Source organism: Protopterus annectens, chromosome 9.part0, assembly GCF_019279795.1.
Source record: "Protopterus annectens isolate FY-2018-M chromosome 9.part0, PAN1.0, whole genome shotgun sequence".
NCBI classification, from domain to species: Eukaryota; Metazoa; Chordata; order Ceratodontiformes; family Protopteridae; genus Protopterus; species Protopterus annectens.
This window is the reverse complement of record NC_056743.1, coordinates 977728081-977748945: the sequence shown is the minus strand read 5'-3', so window position 1 is coordinate 977748945 and position 20865 is coordinate 977728081. Positions and strand designations below refer to the sequence as shown.

The window sequence follows — 20865 nt, the reverse complement described above, 5'->3', positions numbered from 1 at the left end:
TCAAATATAAGCCTGACATCAGTTGTAAATATGGAATTTAAGTCCAATTAACATCCATATGTATGAAGAGATGTGCTAAGCTGTTAGACTGCAGCTGAAGCAGGCCAATGCAGGAACCTAGGATTTTACTCTGTGCTGGTATTTTTTACATATTTATTCCCATTTTTGCTTATGTTTGGCTACTTCTGAAAAGATATATTCACTATTGTACTACGACAATCTGTTTATCAGTCTTCAAGTGCTAATTACTTAATTATGCATGCATTATTGTTTGGGAGTATTTGATAGTGTTTGCTGAGCATACATTCCACTCACATGCTATGATATAGTTGTAGTGATGCAGTATTGTACTTGCTGTTGTACTGAGTTTAGAATCATACACATAAAATCAAAATACCTGAGAACTACATTCTGAGTAAGCAATCCAAACGTTCATGTTATTTTATGTTCTTAGATCTGCTCGCTCATTGTTAATATTTGATGCCATCTCCTGCTTTCTTTTTGTAAAACTTTCAGAGTAGCAAATATTTTTCAGTGTATCAGCTGATATTAATTAGGGCTTAGACATGTCTATACAATTTAACATTTAATGCCATTGCCAATATTATGTCTTTGTAAATTTCAGAGTAGTACTTTTAATAATAATAATCTTGTAAACCTCCAAAGCAGCAATTTGATGTTTTACAGCCCATTTTCCACATGTGACAGTAGTGGAAAGCTGAAGCTGCCCCACTTCTTCAAAAGCAATTGCTTAGCATTGTTGTACACATCGTATACTTAGCATTACTGTACACATAGAATACTTAGTATTATTGTACACATAGAATACTTATCATTATTGTACACATAGTATACTTAGCATTATTGTTCACATAGTATAGTTAGCATTATTGTACACATAGAATACTTAGCATTATTGTACACATAGTATGCTTAGCATCATTGTACACATAATATACTTAGCATCATTGTACACATAGTATACTAAGCATTATTGTACACACTGAATACTTAGCATCATTGTACACGTAGTATACTAAGCATTATTGTACACATTGAATACTTAGCATCATTGTACACATAGTATACTAAGCATTATTGTACACATTGAATACTTAGCATCATTGTACACATAGTATACTTATCATCGTTCTACACATAGTATACTTAGATTGTTATCACATAATATGCTTACAAATGCTTAGTTGAATATTTGCTACTCTGCTGTACGCAGTGCTGTCCTTACTAAACTGCAGTATTCAGATTCCACTGTATTATTATGCCACTTTAATAATACCCTGATCAAACTGTTATCAGTGTCCCACTACTTTGGATGTAAATGCTTGTAACCTAGCCCTGTCCGTCCTACTCTGGCCTGGGGTATAGCTACTGGCATTGTATTATTTAACCAGAGCTGGCTCAGAGGCTCTGTAGTAATGAATGGTGGCAAAATTATGTGAATTCTATGTCCTAAAGTACTTGTCAGTATTGCATCCCTTTGCCTTCTCTCTTACCTGTTTTACTTTTTTCTCACATCTCTTTAGTTCTTATATTTTTTTGACTTTGAACAGTGCACTTTCCTCCTCAGTCAACCAGACCCAGTCACCCATCCGACCTGTGCTTGCCACTTAGTTTTGAATACTATAGGCAATAGCAAGCATTTGGACATCAGGGGTAACCTGCTAAAGACAAAGTCAAGGACAGCCTATTTACTACCTTGGTCTGGATTTATAACCTCTGTAAATAGATGTTTTGATAGGTTTTTATTCACATTTCTTCATTTCAAGGAGTCAGACCTTTGTTGTCATATTTGTGTAAGGTATACACACTACAGCAAGGCCATAGTAGTCATGTATATTAGATAGTATAGTATAACTTGTCAAACACTAAAACTGCATTACCTAGTTTTAAATAGTGTATAGGCATCTTTTAATATACACCTCTCACATATTCTGATATTTTATGCAACCCCCCATCTATCAATAGCTAGTTTACTTTTAACAACAATATTTCATAGGTTTGCATTAGGTAAACCTATTCCCCCTGTTTTTTAACATTGGGTAATTAACGAGCAGTTTTTTATTAATCTAATTTCACTTCTTGATTAACATTTCCCAAATAACCAGTAGATTTTGTCAAACCACCCTACTCTCATTTCTCTTATTTATTTTTTTCATCTTATTTTTATGTTCCAAACTATTCTTGCTACCAGTGCCCTACATAGCAAGTGTGTAAACGTTCTCATTAATTCCCTGTTTTATATAACTTACTTTATACAGTAAAGTGGAAATAATAACAGTTACCAATATTTATTGTCTTTTGGCCTAGTTCACTGATTATTTTCTGTCCCACAACATTTTAAGCAAGTGGAATGTACTCTGTTCACCCTCACTCCACTCTCTAACCTATCCTGTATTCCCAGCCACTCTCACTCACTCTAAATTTAACCCCCCCATCTTCACCCACCTCAAAGCTCAACCAATCCAAGTCTATAACACCTGCACACATTAACTATTTGCAGTCTCTCCCATATTTCATTGAATACTCCCTCCACTTTCCATTCCTCTCTTCTGTCCTACATATCATACCACTCCCTATCCTCTTACATACCAACACTTCAGCACCATATTGTTTCCCAATACAACACATCACCCCTCTTTTTCCACCATCTCCTCTATCCCTAAACTTGTCAAAATATGAGCCTACATCTAACCACCATGATACAAATCTCCATGCTGGATCTCACTTCTCCTGCTACTCACCCGCTTAACATCTTTACCTTCATACTTCCACACAGCCCATCACCATCATCCTAGCTGTACTATCCAACATGGTGTAGCATACTCAACCCTTAATTCAGTTAAGATAACATCCACATTATTATCTCCCAATACCAGAGACTTTTTCAAATAAAACCTACACTTACACAACACCATAATAAATAAGCTAAAATTAAAGTGAAATGCTTATCCTTTAACCAACATTTCTTTCCCCAAACTAAAACTCAGTGGTGATATCCATCCAAACCCTGGATCAACTTCATCCTTACAAACCTTTAACTCTGCAACCCCTCCAATACAGCACAACACTGCTTGTTCTTTCTTAACATCACACACAAATATTAGAATCGACAACAAAATGCCGCAGTTCCATGCCTGGCTTAACCTACATGCTTCAGGCATAGTAGCACTAAGTGAAATCTGACTGTCGGTGGAGTCACAATAATATAGAAAAAATTCTCTGTAGCAACCCCTATACCACTAAATCCTCCACAATTTGGTAAGGCAGAAATTCTTATATACACCCTCAAACTCAACCAAAACAAAACATTATCCATTATAGATAGTTATTTGCCAACTATTAATGCCTTCTCTATCGCAGAAGACTTCTGCTGGGTCTCATCCAGCATCTCTCAAGAAACATTCATACTGTGTGATTTTAATATCGACCATCTGTCTTTCTCCACTGACTCACCTAACCAATCAATAAATCTCTATGATCTCTGACAGCTATTCACCATTCCCACCCATTATAATAAAGCAGTAATAAGGGAACATCAAGTGAATGGATTTTTACCTCTATGCCTCATAAAATCTTTAGCTCAGATACATTTCCAGATACTCTACCCATGTAATAAGAAAACAAACTAATGTTCAAAAGCAGCCACATATCAGCATAGTACATAACCTTACACATTTCAACAAATATTCCTTTATTTCCTATCTAGAACTATATTAACTTCTCACTTCCAGGTTAAAATTCACACTGATTTTACTGGGAAGTTGTGGAGTAATAATTTGGCTGTACAACTAACAACAAGTACCTCGCAAATGATTTTCTTCTGTTAAAACTGGCTTCATGCTGATTATAAAACAAGAAAAACAAAGATGTATTAGAACAATAAACCCAGCACTCACATTTTGCTGTGCTTTTACTCATAACCTGCAATTAAGGGGTTAACAATGCCATTATCAGCCCAATAAAAGATTATTGTTTTGCCCAGTTTTATCCTGGGACTTCAGTCAAATACCAAGTTCCTTCAAACTTCTGTGCACCACATCTATCACTTTATATTTATTCTTAGCTCCCGTGAACACTAGTATGACAAACTCACGAAAGCAAATTAACTTCATAAGAACAATGATTAATTCTTCACTGAAAATTCCTAATATATAAATTACACTACCCCAACTGCTACTCCACATCTTGTTAATAAGATGTTCCTAAGACAATCCCATTACTAAGAAAGCTCTCTTTTCTTTCACAAACACGTTTTCTCCCTCTTTTTTCTTTTTCTCAAGGAGAGTCCACCTCTCAATCTAGATTATAAAGTACCTACTACTAAACATTTTTAACAAAAAATTTGAGTGCTTAAACAACTTTTTAAAATATTATGGTTACAATTAATGAACCTTTCATATCTACAGACAATTAACAATATTTAATAACAGTGAATAACAAATAGTTTCTTACACCACTATATGTCGCTTAACATGCTATTGCAGCTTAACCTAAAAACACACTAAAACTAGACCTCATAATTATCAAATCTTATTGTTTCTCTGTCAGTAAAGACCAACATCCTCCCCTGCCCCTGGATTGCATGGTCATCTCCTCTTCAGACCTACTCCTTTCCCCTTTCCTTACTTAATTTTAACTCATTTAATACATTTCTATCCATATTTTTCACTTTTTAATATGTGTTTTCTTATCTTTCATCTAAATTGCCTTTTCCAATTCTGCCACCTTTGTTATCATTTCCCCTAACTTCTGTCACATGTGGACGATCCTTCCATTTCCATTTCTTATTTTAACTTCTGTCACATGTGAACGATCCTTCCATTTCCATTTCTTATTTTAACTTCTGTCACATGTGGACGATCCTTTCATTTCCATTTCTTATTTTAACTTCTGTCACATGTGGACAATCCTTCCATTTCCATTTCTTATTATAGCGTTCTTTGCTAACTCCAGTATAAGCCATTTAGATCTCTGAAATTCACTTGGCACATTCTGCACGCATCCCAACAGATACATATATCTTGTAGTTGGTCTAATCTCTTCAACGCACCTTACCTGTCAGACCTTGTAACTAATTTTTGAAAATTTTCTAACTTATCAATTTCCTAAAACATTTCTGCCCAGGTTTACCTCAGTTCACTATCACATCTCCAACATTTATCCACTATTTTGGGGAGCATCTTCATCAGTCTCCCAGCCATGAAAAATATTTGTATAAACATTTCCGAGCAAAAATTCTAAATCTCCTATATTTTGTTGCATATTTTGTAAACTGGTGAACATATGCCTATTTCTGTCCTATCCAGTAGTTGACCACCTTCTGGAATTTGCCCTTTTCCCCAGTGTAGTGCGATCTCGAAGTTGGTGTATTTAGTTGGGAGGGGCGTAGCTCCCCACCTCGGCAGGTTTTAAAATTTTTTTCCTGCAGTCACTCGGTTGGCCAACCACTTGTTTGTCCTACTTAAAATTCGCCATTCGATGAAGAGTGGCTTCACTGAATAGCCATTTGATGAAATAACATAGAACTGTTTATCTTTCCTTTCCAGTGCTTCCATTACCACTTTACTCCATTCCCATCTTACAGTCTTCAGACTTCCTTTCCTGCCAGCTCCTCTCCTACCCATAACTAACTTTCATGTTCTCTCCCTCTTTTTTCTTTTTCTCAAGGAGAGTCCACCTCTCAATCTAGAAGTACCTACTACTAAACATTTTTAACAAAAAATTTGAGTGTTCACACTTCTGTTATTTTTCTTACTGTCATCATGTAACTAACCATAAAATCATGAGTAGGGGAGTTTTTGGCATTAAAGATCAGGAAGGTGTACTGAAAATGTATGAACTTTTGGAACCAAGGAGTCAGTAGGAAGGTTGAAAGGCTTTGCTTTATTCAGGTTGTTGAGATTTTATTTATTTACCTTTTCCTGACCAAGTTAGTTCCACTGCTCTTGTGGCCTGTTTCCAGGAGAGACTTGAAATTATACTTAAACAGAGGGAGGGAAATGTGGCCAGGACATAGGAGAAATTTCCATATCATTTTGATTAATGTTATGGGATCTTTAACATTCACCTCAGGTACCACCAGCTCAGGCAGATGGGATCTCCTTTTAAAGCTTCATCTGATGAACAGCATCTCAGGCCTACATGCTACACTGTGGGATCAGAACTGGGGCAAGAACAGTCTTATGATCTTTCCAGAATCAAAGGTGAGTGTCCAGCCTGCAGACTCACTGGCCCTTAAGCTCATGGCTACATTACTGCTGCCTGCCTTCTGCAGGTGACCATATCACACTACCAACTGTTCTCCAACATGGCTCTAAACTGATCCTAAAATAATCAGTAGCTGGCTAATGTCTGAAAATGATTCCAACAAAGCTGTGACAGAATTTATACAGGTTTTTCTTCTAATCAAAAGCATCTCCTCCTGGGTTTATTATAAGCTGTCACATTCTTATTTGATGAAGTGTGATGGTACAACATTTTGTTCCTTTGGGAATAAGGGTTTGATCGAAGTACTGATGCTTTGCTAACCACAGCACCACAGCTGATATTAACTGGAAATGCACAGGCCTTTAGACTGAGGATACAGCTCATCAGCAGCAGAGGTGCCTGTCTAGATTTGAGGATACTTATACACAGGAAATCAAGAATATCTTGTGTTCTGTCTTTTGTAGAAAGACTCTTTCCATGGAAGTCCTGATCTGCATACCTAAAACCAGAAGATTCTCAGCTTGATCCAAATAAGACTCTCAAAAAACAACTCACCATGCACCTAGGAAATTTTCTGAGTTTATAAGTTTTATAAGTTTTTGTATGGGAACTGTTCTCTGAAACTTTGCTGTCTTGCTTAGCTAGAAACTCTCCAAGTCATGCAAACCACTATAGATATGGACAAACAACCAGAAATATAGCCAAACATTAAAGAAAAAAGTTCTCAGCCACTTCACTGGTGGGAACAAATAAACAGTCTAAGTAGGAGAGCCAAGTAGTTGGATATGAAAGCACAGTATAAGCTTAGTATGAAACCACAGTATAAGCTTAGAAATCTGCATAGTTGGTGGCATGACCTGGATAAGACTGCTATGGCTACTTACTTACTTTTCAACACCAAATAAGTTAGGAGACCCTTTCTTCTTAAGCCATACTATCTTAGAGGTTTTAATGGCACCAGAAACAGAAAAAAGAACATGTATGTGATGCTTCCTTCAGTTTTAGGTTTCATCCCATTCTAGTTTCCTATCAGCATGATGATGGAGAAATAAGCAGATGGAGTGGAGGTGGTAGGGAACTCCATGCGTACACAGTCACAGAATAAAAAGGTACACAGAAAGATGTGATAAAATGCTTGGTTACCTACTATACTTTAAAAAACAAAGAAGACAATTTTAAAGCAGATGCTTTGACATGTATGATACCAGCATTGTTTTCTTCTCACCTGTACAGGACAACAGAATCTGATAGAGAGCCAATAGCAACATCAGGGTAGGTGTTGCCATCTATATCTAGTCTGCCTGAGATAGAATATCCAAAAGTCTTCACCCCAACCCCTTCACCGTTTAAGACCTGGAGGAAGAGAAGAACATTGATAAATGAAGTCAGGTCTTAGCTGAGTGTAATGCTCTGTAATGCATTTATGTTTCATATCAACAGATTAGATGGTTAATTACTCAATCATCCACTACTTTTATCAAAAGAAATCAGAAGGTAACAGAGTAGAGATGTTTTTGATGTACTCACCTGGGCAGGCTTGGAGTTAATTCCCAGACTGCTTCCATGGTATATGTAAACCTTCCCATGCCCATCAAATGGGGCTCCTACAGCAATATCTGAGAGAGAAAGAGATGATGAAAGGCACAGCAGAAGGCTACAGTATTCTCAATAGTTTTTCCCCTAGCTATATGCGACAAATGGATTCCAGCTTTTTAGACTTAACCCACTGAATAACAAAAGGTCTTAAGACACATTTCACCAACCTATATGATAGAATATATTTGGTACTCTTAGCTATTACATGACTTTGGCCATAATCCAAAGTAAGAGGTTATCAAGTCAAGTATGTAGAATATGGCATGACAAAGACTGCCAGCATATGAAACAGCACCACATGTGGCAAGGAAAATAGTCATTTAATTAAAATTGTGAATACATGGAAACAAGATAATTCTTCTTACAGCTAGTCTCCCTATGTCTCTTACAGAACCTACAGATCAAAATGTTTACATTTCTTTCCAGCTCTAAGTACTAATGCAATAACAGAAACTCAAATAATTTAGACATAGCAACTAATCTAATTTCACAGTTCTATATTCAGAATAATTATTTGCAGTCCTTCTCGTATATGCTATAATGCCAATCATTTTAATGCTGATTTGCTAATTAAGCACAAATATCACTTTAATGTTAAATTTTTAGCTGTCAAGCTTGCTTTCTTCATTTGAACAATTTGAACTTGTAGCAGTTGGACTAAATACTGCATTAATAGATGTGTTAAGAATCCACTGGTGAAGATGTGTAGCTATTTGGGTACAAAGTCTGTGCTGTAACAGATGACTATGCAGCATTTTATACATCAGCACACAGGACCAAGGCTATGAATTGTTAATGAGCTGCTTTCTGTAGTCCATAATTCGATTCCGTCATTCTGTTTTTGCCTGATCTGTGATTCTGAGCAGGTCACTTAATCAGACAGTTGTTTGGGACAGTTAGGAAATGGGGCCAGGCTCCTCAGTGGTCTTATTTACTGCATGCCTAGCAGCTACCTATGAACCTATAATATGCTGGACTCAGTACTTCATAAGTTGCCCTAGTACTTTATGGAGAGAGAAAGGTTGGGACATAAGGAAGGAAGTCTTCAAACTCAAAACTTGTACTGTCATCTAGGTGACCCTACATAGGAGTAGAGATAGCAACATTATGGCAGACATAGGAGATGGCATTGTAGTGGACACAATGTCATGCACTACAATATATGCACCTTTTTTGGATCTCTTCAATGTGTTGACAGCTGGCAGACATGGATCTCCTCAATATATTATGAACTGAGTTCATTACAGTGGAAGAAAGACAATGCAAGACTGCAAATGGTCCCCCCTGTCTAGCCTACTAATGTACTATTTGCATACAATGATTTAAGAAGCCATCCACATAGATTTATCCTGGAACAACTACAATGACACTGATTCTGAAAGTTGCATAATGACTTACACAAAGTCAGAAGAAAGCAGGTGTGCTTCGGTACCAAAAAAAAAATAACCAGGTTGCAGAGAAAATGATAGCAGGTGCAAAGAAGAATGTCAGTAAAAGCATTTCGTAGGTTCATAGATTCATAGGTGTGCACTAGACTAATGGCCCTGGAGCCTTTACAAGCCTAGCCCATAGAAGTGCCCTGGCGTCATGCCACCTAATGTTAATTCACAGTGCCTCTGGAGTGACCCCCGGGGTAAATTTTCTATTTCCCATCCACTCATCAAGATTTCTCTTGAAGAGGGCCAGTGAGGTGCTCTGCTTGACATGTATGGGAAGTCTATTCCAGAGCATGGGCAGTCTCTGGCTCATGAACTTGTTTCTCCAGCATGTTCTGTTGATTGTGGTAGTGAGGTTGGGGTCTCTGGAGCGTGTGGTGCAGAGGGATTGGGATTTCTTTAGATGTAGCATTTCTAACAGAACTGGGTCAGACATAGCTTTGTAAGTCGAGCAGAGATTGCCTCTTAGTAGATGATATGAGACAGAGAATAGCTGGAGTTTTTTGAGTCTGTCCATGTAGGACATGTGTTTAAGGCCTAGGATCCTCTTTGTGAGGTACTTTTGTGGCCTTTCCCGCTGTTGCATGTGTCTAGTGAGGTACATGCCAAATGAGGCATTATACTTGATGATTGGCCTAATGTGGGAAGAGTAGAGAGAGATGATGACCTCTTTCTTCCTGGATGCAAAACCCTTGGTAATGAGATGTGCCATATTGAAGGACTTTCTGACCACAGTGGCAATGTGGGGGTCGAAGGAGAGGTTGCTGTCAACCTGTGCCCCCAGATCTCTTATAACGCCTTCAGTGTTCAGTGGGCTCCCATCGATGTAGTAATTAGTGGGAACTGAGTTTTTCCTAAAGGGGATGATGATGCATTTTTTGGCATTAAGCTTAAGGCCATGGTTTCGACACCAGTCATTGGTCTCAGTGAGGCCTTTCTGTAGAATGTCTACATCACTTGGGGAGTTAATAATGGCTCCCAGCTTGCAGTCATCTGCAAACTTGGTTAGCCAGAGTCCGTGTTGGCCTGGACTTCTGATAAGTAGATGCCAAACAGGAGAGGACCCAGGACCGATCCTTGTGGGACTCCACTCATGACTGCTCAGCAGTCTGACTTGGAGTCCGCTACTTTCGCACTGTGGGTTCTATCTGTGAGCCAATTTGCATCCCACCTATTGATATAGGGGTTGATGCCTAGTTTGGTGAGTTTATCAATAATTCCTGAGTGGGGAATGGTATCAAAGGTCTCGGCCAGATCAAGGTAGGCTGTATGAACTGCCATGCCCTCATCTGGTGACTGACTCAAAGAAGTCAACTAGGTTGAGCAGGCACGATCTACCTTTCACAAAATCAAACTGAGTGGGATATAGAGTTTGGAGATTCCCTATATCCTTGTTAATTTGCTCCATGATGATGTGCTCCATAGCCTTACATATCAGACTCATCAGGCTAATGGGGCGATAATTCCTGGGGTCTGTACTCGCGCCCCCTTTATGGAGAGGGATGACTGTAGTGGTGCACCATTCGGTAAGGACAAATCCTGAGGTGAGGCTGTGACTGAACAGGGCACACAGATGTGGTGCCAGTTCACTTTGTAGTTCATGTAAAACACATCTAGGGATATTGTCGGGTCCCATGGAAGCTGTAATGCAGCTTTAACATGTGCTGCAGTAATGCTGGGTGCCTGGTATTCCTCCAGTATTATGATTGGTCCTTTAGGGGGGAGAGAGGGGTAAAGTTGGCACTGAATCTGTCAGCCAGTATGTTGGCAATATCTGTTGGGTCAGTATAGGAGGTACCATTGTGCAGTAACTCAGAGCAAACCTAGGTATTGCCATGAAGATTCTTGATATAACTATAGAAGGCTTTGTGGTTGTTTTTAGTGTCTGCTGCACTTCTGCCTTCATAGCTTGCTTTAGAGGATAAGATGAGGGATCTCAGCTTTTTGTTGAGGCTGATAAGGGAGTTTTTCCAGTCTTGGCACTTTACCTTTTTCTGCAACAGTTTCTTCCTTCTATTGTAGAGTTTATTAATGGCAGGGAACCACCAGATTGGCTTCCTTTTTTTGGTTCTGTCGGGTATGGCTAGTTCCATGCATTTATGTACATGTTCGCACAGTGCATTGGTGTATGATTCGGCAGTCATGTATCTATTTTCCCTAGACATGATGCCATGACGTTAGCCACCTCTGTTTTTAGGAGCCCAAAGTCAGCTTTGGAGAAGTTTTTCATGGTGGTTACCTTTGCGGGGGGTGTGGGTGAGATGTGGATTTCAGTGGTGATTAGTTTGTGGTCGGATCTAACCAGGGAGGAATTGACTATTGGTGTAGAGCAACAGTTGCCCATGTTAGTAATAAGGTCAAGGATGTTGCAGCATCTAGTGGGGGTAAGAATGAGCTGGTCTAAGGCATTGGAATTGATGAATTCCTAGAAATGTTGTTCCAGTGTATTGGTGCATGAGTAATTTTCCCAGTTGATGGAGGGGTAGTTGAAGTCACCTAGTACTTGATTGTTGGGTTGGACTCTAATAGTTTCCAGGGTGCTTAGGAACCTGGAGTGAGAGTCTTGGGACATGGTTGGGGACCTATAGCAGGCTACGACCTGAATTGCCATTTTGCCCAATGTTAGTTGTACTTGAAGTATCTTAGATGCATTATGCTGGGCTTCTAGTCTGGAGGTGTGCATATCCTTTATGTATATGGAGAAACCACCACCTTTGGAGCTTCGGTCCATGTTCTGGGTCCAAAAGATGTGGAATGAGTTATAGCCTGGTAGCGCAATTGTGCTTTCTGCTGCTTTAAACCAGGTCTCCATTACAGCACAAATGTCGATGTCTTCATTTTGAGGAGTGCTCCGAGCAAGTGCATCTTGAGATTTAGACTTCTAGTGTTGAGCAGCATGACCCTCCGATTTAATTTATTTATAGCTGTTATGGTGGTAATTTCATTGATTCATTGATTCATTGATTCATTGATTCATTCATTCACTCTCTGATTATCCACTTAATCCAGTTCAGTGATGCAAGGGAGACAGAACCTAACCAGGCAATTCAGTGGACAGAAGGCAGTCAAACAAATCCTGAGTGGGCTTCCAGTCTTTTATAGGAGGTAGACAGACAGGCCTATCCCCACCTGCACACACATATATCTGCACGAGCGCACACTTGCACACACTCAATCACACATGGTATACAGACTTACAGGTAACTTAGAGGATCACAAATTCACCTATTACATATCTTTAAGATGTACGAATAGTTGGTAAGAGCTCACACAAACAGGAGAAGGATGTGCAGATACTAACACAAAAGGTACCCACAAGAGCACTGCACAGAATTCCTTTAATCATTATTTACTGGTATAGACCTATGATAAAACTGCCCATAAAATGCATTTTTCACACCTCTGGTCTGAGATCACTTACTGGACTTCACCCTCTTTGGATGTGTTACATATGTGGTAAAACAACACCAGGTGTGTCTTGTGAATAACAGCATTTCATACCAAGACTTGCTTAGAACTATGGTGCAAAACAGGAAAATGACTCAGTTCTAGTACTTCAAAATATTTTTTGTTTGAGTCAAACTTATGGATCTTTTGATTCTTCTATAGTAGCCAAATAAAAGTGTTACAGTTTATGTGAATTTGTACTGTTTTAAAAAGAAAAAATAGGTTGGTGTGGGCTCCTTGTTATTGCAAATGCAGGCAGTTCAAATTTCATGCATATTAAAAGCAAGTTTGATGAGTTGAATTTGAATCCCACTTTATCATGAAAGGCAAAACTCTCCACATCTCCTATGTACCCTCACCTCCTGCACGTCTTCACTTATTAGAATCATCTCTGAGGTTGATCACCTTGGGGAAAAGGGAGTTTCCCCTGCAGCAGTTATTTATTAATAGTGCTTCCTGTAACACTCAGTGATGACCACAGAGGCATCTGTCACAGTGGTCCCATGTCATAACTGTGTCAGAAAGTCATAGTCCACACAGATTTGCAAAAGATGAATTCAACATAACAATTTAATTCTACATTCTCTTGGTGGGTAAATCCTCAAACATGTCATGCATGGTGCTTCAACCCCCTGTAGCCATTACGTAGTACAATCAGTTCTGAATCTGCTGCATCTTAGAGAAAGGAGAGTATTTCCTACAGTGGCTTCATCCAAAAATGTGTGCATTTTGCAGTCAGCACTGACTGTAACAGCACTTGTCCCACTAACTGTATAGCACCTCCTTTGTATGATGTTTCATCAAAACTGATACAAGATAATAGTAGCTTAAATACGGGTCTAGTTTAGATCAATAAAAGTTCAAATGTCGAACGCTCACATGTGCGGAAATTCAGAAAGTCGATGTTTATTTTTTTGGATTGCAGGACAGTGAAGATTGGAGTATTTGCCCTATCCTCACTGTAGTGAGATCTCGGAGTTGGAAGTGCAGCCCCTCACAATAGCGATTTCGAGCTACTGAATTTCCGCTCATGTGAGCGTTCCATATTTTGAAATTTCATCTATTTAATATAGACCTTTAAATACTTACAGAATGGCAGACAGTGTGTATGCTACCTTACAGTTAGAATGGTATATTTTTAATGAGGGCTGGTGCAACAAAGATTTGATGTCAGATTTCTACCATTTTTTACTCTGATGTTACTTCAGTCCATGCAATATTTGCCATTAATTTTCTGCCTAAACTATCATCACTGTCATGTCATGTAATTTGATGGCCTCACCTCCAAACCCGTCCTGGTTAAGATCCCCAATGCTTACAACACACAACCCGAACATGGAAGCATAAGTTCCATTGAGGCGGGATGGCTTCACTTCATTCCATTTTCCCACTTGATTAATATAGATGTACACTGCACCACCAATTTCTTCCCTTCGGTCAAAATAATATGGTGCTCCAACAGCTAGGTCCATCCACCTGGAAAAAAATTGGAAAATAGTGATCTATAGATCAGACTTTGTTTGCAGAAAGACAGACCCTTCTAAAAGAAAAAGACTTCTGAGTGTTGGGCATGACAGAGGATGCAGACAAACAACAATCATGGGGTAGTTGGAAAAAGCTATTAGTAAACCAGCACAGAAAAACTTCCATTACCTCCTGTATGCTGATCAGTGTGCTCAAGGTCTGTATTCAGGCTGCATGCATACATGTGATACTGGCATTCATGATACTGTAATTTTAAGTGCTCTGAAATCTACAAGCTATGATCCACAATGTATAGAAACGAAATATGCTTCTTTCTGCAATACATTTTACTGAGAAATGTCAGGGCCTACAGATATATATATATATATATATATATATATATATATATATAAAAGCAGTATTCTAGCAGGAGGAATGTCATTGAGGTCAGCAAACAGTCAGCTGGTAATTACTTGTGAAGCCATAAACAGGTTGAAAACCTTTACAGAACATCTTGACTTAAGTAAGCTGGTTCAGTTTATTGCTCCTGCATGCTTCTGTTGTTTTGTCTTGTAAGAATCAGGTGCCAGTTTGCCCACAAGTTTTCACTTACCCATCATTGTTGAGGTCTGTCACAGCCACAGAGTAGCCAAATGAAGATGCTACTTCTTCCCCCCATAGAATATGTTCCTGCACAAGTCGATTCACGTTGTCCTTCTTCAGGATCACCACAGCTCCTACGTGGTTGGCTCTTGGTGCACCAGCTACGAAACTCAGCTCACTTTTGTTGGTGAGCCCTTTCCCCGAATCCACTGAAAATCCTGTTAAAATACAATGGGCACAGAGTACACAAGTCTATGAGACAATATGTTAAAACAAAATAAGCTGATCATTTCATGGGATCCAATGTTTGGAGCTGAAGTAGTAACCAAAACTGAATTCTGCAATGACACATATGAGAATCTGGGATAGCTGTGAGCCAGTGACATAAAAATGACCATATTCAGCCAAACCTCTGTAAATGCATTCTTCTGGGAGCATTTTCACATTGATAATCTGAATTAAATATATTTAAATAAACGGTTTATATGTGAGAGGTGTATGGGACATGGCATTGTGTCTGGGTGTGTATGTGTGTGTGATTTTATGTTTCTCATCCTGATTTTCTGAAGTCCCCCATTCTAGTAACTGCTGTAAAGGCTACAACAGGTGTGGTTCTTGGTTGCAGCGTTATCGGCACTTTGAAATTTCCCATATATTCACCTGCATCATCAAGAAAGGAGTTGAGAATATTGCACCCGTCACAAGCACAACAACTGAAAATATCCTAATCGTAATACCAATACCTTAGAAGCAAGGTAGGCGATCTTAAATATCTCTAAATCCATGGTATTCCGTACTGTACCAACACTTTTGATGCAAAATGGAAGATCTGGACATATTTATATATTTTGCTGGCAGTAGTATTGGTAATAGTACTTACTACCTGCAGTAATAGCTTATCAGATTTGGGTAACGACCTGCATCATCAGGGGCTGGAGTAAGGTAGATGAACTGAGTATGGCTGAGTACCAGAGAAGGAGAACATTGTTCCTGTGTTAAGCAATACCTGATGCAATGCTTGAGCACGGCTACCTATGAGTATATACATAGTAGTACACTAGTAGCAATATAGGCTTAGGAAGATGCTGTTATGTGACTAGTTGCCAAATTAGCCATCTGTTCTAATGATGACATTCTTATTTGCAATGGGAATCTAAGGTGCAAATCTTCAAAATTACAAGTAAAACTGAAACTGGACCAAGAATCATGAAAAGCACAAGGAAGCTGGTATCACTGCAGACTCATCTCAAATTTTTATCAAAATCTTTAGGAATCTTATATAAAATGTTTTAAATGATTTTCAAAGGAAGTTGTTGGGGATGGAATGGATTTCATTGGTGTTTGTGAACACATGACTTTCTTTTAATCCTATATAAGTTGATTTTTATTAATGGATTTTATCTGAAGAAGTCCCACAATTACATGGGGCGAAAAGCACTTAATAAATAGTTCTTGCTTTATTCTGTAGTAATCTGAGCTCTTTTGGCAATTTTTTATGGTTTGATTTGTTCTTAATATAAGCCATCTCAAAAGGCATCAGTATACACCTTCACTGACCACTATGATTTGCTATCAGATATACTGGATACTTAGCTGAGAACCATCTATCTATAACATAGGTGATTATGTCCCCATCCTTCCTGGAAGGCTGGACAAGCAATAGTGAGTGCTGGTGTATATATTGCCTCATGTACTGTGTGAAACAGCTGCTAAACCTTCAGCCTCCACCACAGGTCAGCCAAGTGTGCAAGCCCTGGGGCATTCCATTCAGTCTTATGAAGGTGAAAAGTGTGGTCTGGGAGCATTCACTGTTTTTTATATATAAAATAATATTTTTTCGGGGGGGGGAACCTTTGACCCATATTGCCTCCTACTCCAGTTTTCTCCCATCCTTGTGTGTCATCTAGTCTGCCATTTAAAGTTCTGTTTTTTTCTCCTTTCTATAATCCATGTAGGCTGAACCCGCCCTAAGGAGAGGTCCTTGCGGCTCCAGACCCACTAATGAGGAGGGCCTTTTTTCCTTCTTAAGTCGTTCCCTGATATGTGTGCTGTGGTGCCACAGTGCACAGAGCATGTCACCATGATCACTGTCACCTAACAGACATTTAAGAGCTGAATATTGTTTTCTTCATTCTTGTCTCATCCTCCAAAAAATGTAAATTCCCAAACCTGCATTGTTGACATCATAGATAAAAATCACTGCGCTAATTGCAGCAATTTACACAGTAACCTCTGTATTTCAAACTTCTGTTGCTTATGATTACAGAAGAACAGAAGTTCACAGAAATATGAATTATCAATAATCAGATGATGATGTTGATGTTACTTCCCTGTTGATCATGTTTGAGGAGTCCAACTGTATCAGTATCCCTGCACTGCAAGCCTGTCTCCCCACCACTATACGATGGAGGATGCAACATGCTAACAACATTCTGCAGGTTGTAGTAGGATCATACTGGAGTGCCATCCTTGACATGTCAAGATAGTGTTTGCAGGCTTTGAGCAGGCTATGCACATGATCTACAATACAGTAGGCATGTGCATGGGTGGGAGGTTGGTATAATGGTTAAGGTGTATACCTTACAAACACAAGGTGCCGGGTTTGATTTTTACATGGGGAAATAGGCTAGGCTTAAAATGGCCCACAAGGGCAGTTAACCTAGTACTAATCTATGAACCTATGTGTGGTGTTATACTGGGGATCATCCATGCTCTGGGTTCTGTATAGAGCTCATAGCCAAAGCTCCAGCAGGTATCTAACCTCACCTAAAACAGAGTGTGAACTCTGGGAGGGAAATGTAACCACATAGATTAGCATTAGCCATAGTGCCTGGACTTACCAACTAGATGACCCTTTGGGATTTCAGTATACAGCTGAGATGTGCACTATATATATATATATATATATATATATATATAAACATATATATATATATATATATATATATATATATATATATATATATATGTATGTATATATATATATATATATATATATATATATATATATATATATATATATATATATATATATATATATATATATGCATGTATGGGTACATATCACTTCACCTAAAACTCATTTCACCTAAAACTCATTTCACTGACAAGTAGAACTCTAAAGCAGTTCAATAGTACATGTCCTTTTCCCCACTGTAGTGCGATCCTGGTGTTAGTATATATATTAAGGGGGTGTGTGCCCCCCACCTAGTTGACTTTTACCAAATAATGTAAAACAAAACCAGACACCATAAAACCTAGGTAAGTGGGGGGCTACTTCCCCCACCCCCCAACTATATATACTAACACCAGGATCTCACTACAGTGGGGAAAAGGACATATACCTTTGACTTGCCTTATTGTACTACTTGTCAGTGAAAGGAGTTTTAGGTGAATATATATATATATATATATATATATATATATATATATATATATATATATATATATATATATATATATATATATATATATATATATCATGTTAACTGCTTGTATGGTATGCAGACACATGTACCACACTACTGGCAGTTCATAGAATGGTAGCATTTCCTGTTTACAAACATTTATGACTGTGGACCAGGTTTGGTCTTTACTGCTACATGTGGGCAATTTCTGGCAATTAGTACCTCAGGGAGATGGGACATATTGTAAAAGGCTTGAATGGTGTTAGCACTCTCATATATATCATTCCCCACAAGTAGAAACATTATTCTAAGAACTTGTTTAATATTCTAGAAATGGAGGCCTCTGAAATACCTAATGAGTCCTGTAAACAGTCTTTTAAATGTATTTGTAGCTAGTATGAAAAGACTACACTTACATTGGCCTGCACAGGTATGGGGAGGCCATACATTACTCTCCATTCCATGGTTGGGTAAAACATGTCAACCAGGGCCCATACAATCACCCAATCAACTCTTCAGATGTTCTTGATCAAATGCAGACAATACCATTTATGTTGGTAGTGGTTGACGCCTGACACATACTTTCGGGAAGTAGTGGCACTGTGGATTATACTGTACTGCTGCACAATGGTTGCTGTGATTATATGTAGTGCCAGGATGTTTGGCATGCTTTGCCCTTTTATAGTCAGGTGGACAGAGCTGCACAATTTCATCTATAGATGACCATGATTTGTGACTGTATTTACCTTGTATAAATTTTAATATCATTTTAGTACTCCATTTCATTTCCATATCATTATACAGTCATTTGCACATATTTTCTGTTGTGCATTTGGCTTCACCATTCTGAAGTGCAAAATGGAACTATAAATCATTACTGGTTTGAGCCAGACTGCCTGCAACTGACCCCACACATGGATGCAATGTACTTTGCAATCCATCTATGAATACTGGCCACTGAATCAGAGGTGATACGTATTCAACTTCAGAGCTAGTGTGAAAACGATCTTTTGTAAAGCTCACTTTCAGCAGCACTAACATTCTTGGGGGGGGGGGGGTTATAATCCCAATCAATATGCACAAAAAAACTTCCCTGAACTTCAGCATATTTGTTTTATGTAAATTTCTGTGATTCCATGACTCCTACATATCTTTCCATCATCTTCCCTGTGGATAACATAGGCTCATAGTTCAACAGCTCCACCAATTAATTCAGCTTTGGACTGCAGAACATCTTGCAGCGTTTGTATTCTTACTTTGTCTCCACGCTATAAATCTGATAGTTTCTTGCACTTTTTATCACACCAGCATTTCTGTCCCTGATGTGTTCTCCCAGGCATTTTCTTTACTTTGTACTTATTTACTGGCATCACTAATGTTACGGAAGCATTTATTTTGCTTTGCAACCTTCTATTCTTTTACACTTAAGCTGATGAAAGACAGAGTCCCTATAATGGCATGCTCCTATATTCCAAAAATTGAGTGATAGCAATCATCATAGCTTTATCTACAGCTCTTTCTCATTATGTTTTTCACTGGATAGTTCTCTTCATTAATCTTTACTCCCCTCCGCTAACTGCCAAACAACAGATATGTGCCCACCTGACACCACAATTGATTATGCTATTACCTTTTCTAGTAGGATCAGAGCTCCTATACCATTTTGCAACACAGATGGCTTATTCACATCATACTATTTTAATGCTAGTGCATCTATAACTGTTTTTTTTCCATTCTTTCACGGGACCTACCATAAGGGGAGCCTTCTTGTGCTCTTTTGGCTTATGCATTCCTCCTGGGGTAAAAGCCTGGCTCTCCTAAACTTGGTGAGAGCTCCCCAGCCTATTCATTTCCAATTGCAGGCCTTACTGGCCCATTTCTTCACCTGGAGATGACAGTAGGCTAGTCACTGGTCCTGTGAAGTTCCCCATCCCATCCCTCCTAACCCCTCCCGACTGGTGGCAAATAAACTTACAGTGTGTGTGTGTGTGTGTGTGTGTGTGTGTGTGTGTGTGTGTGTGTGTGTGTGTGTGTGTGTGTGTTTTCCTACCCACATCATCCCACCACTCAGCAGTGTATGGACAGGTAAATGGTCAGGCTACAATTAAACTATTTGCTGGGCTGCCAACCAGTCCTGAGCTGGGATTGTCACATTTCCTCACCCACTCGGTGCATCACTTTATGGTGCAAACCTGCCATAGCCAGTTCTACTAGTGACTGCCTACTCTCCTGCATGTGTCACTAACATGGCAGGCTTGGCCTCATTCCTCTCCCAGGATGTTATATGGATGGAGAGGAGCAGTACAGTTATTAGAGAGACACTTTTTTATAGGAATAGAACATTAATGGTATTCACATCACATACTGGGTTCTTGCAGGAAATTGTTTTCTTTATTTCATAGGTAAGATGCAGCAGAAGTGGTACTTAGCTATGTGTTCCTTACTGAGAAAAGCAGACGCTGGGTATCTTGATGCTACATGTTATTATTTACAAACCGAGTGGGTGAGGAAATGTGACAATCCCAGCTCAGGACTGGTTGGCAGCCCAGCAAATAGTTTAATTGTAGCCTGACCATTTACCTGTCCATATTTGTCATATGTTCATATGTTCACCTTCCGGTGCTGATCAGGGCCCATCGAGGAACACTCTTTCCTTAAATGTTGAGTCATATACCCAGTCACCC

General features: G+C 38.9%; 1 protein-coding gene across 4 annotated transcripts in view; it reads right to left on the bottom strand.

Annotated features, from left to right (window-relative positions):
- ITGA7 (integrin subunit alpha 7) overlaps positions 1-20865 on the bottom strand; it is an 849563-nt gene that overhangs the window by 273762 nt on the left and 554936 nt on the right. For all 4 annotated transcript variants that reach the window (XM_044083727.1, XM_044083728.1, XM_044083729.1 and 1 more), the window contains exons 6-9: positions 14785-14992; positions 13990-14183; positions 7756-7844; positions 7454-7581 (exon numbers count right to left, since the gene is read on the bottom strand). In XM_044083727.1, the coding sequence (XP_043939662.1) occupies positions 7454-7581; positions 7756-7844; positions 13990-14183; positions 14785-14992 (619 nt within the window). The remainder of the gene's footprint in view (positions 1-7453; positions 7582-7755; positions 7845-13989; positions 14184-14784; positions 14993-20865) is intronic.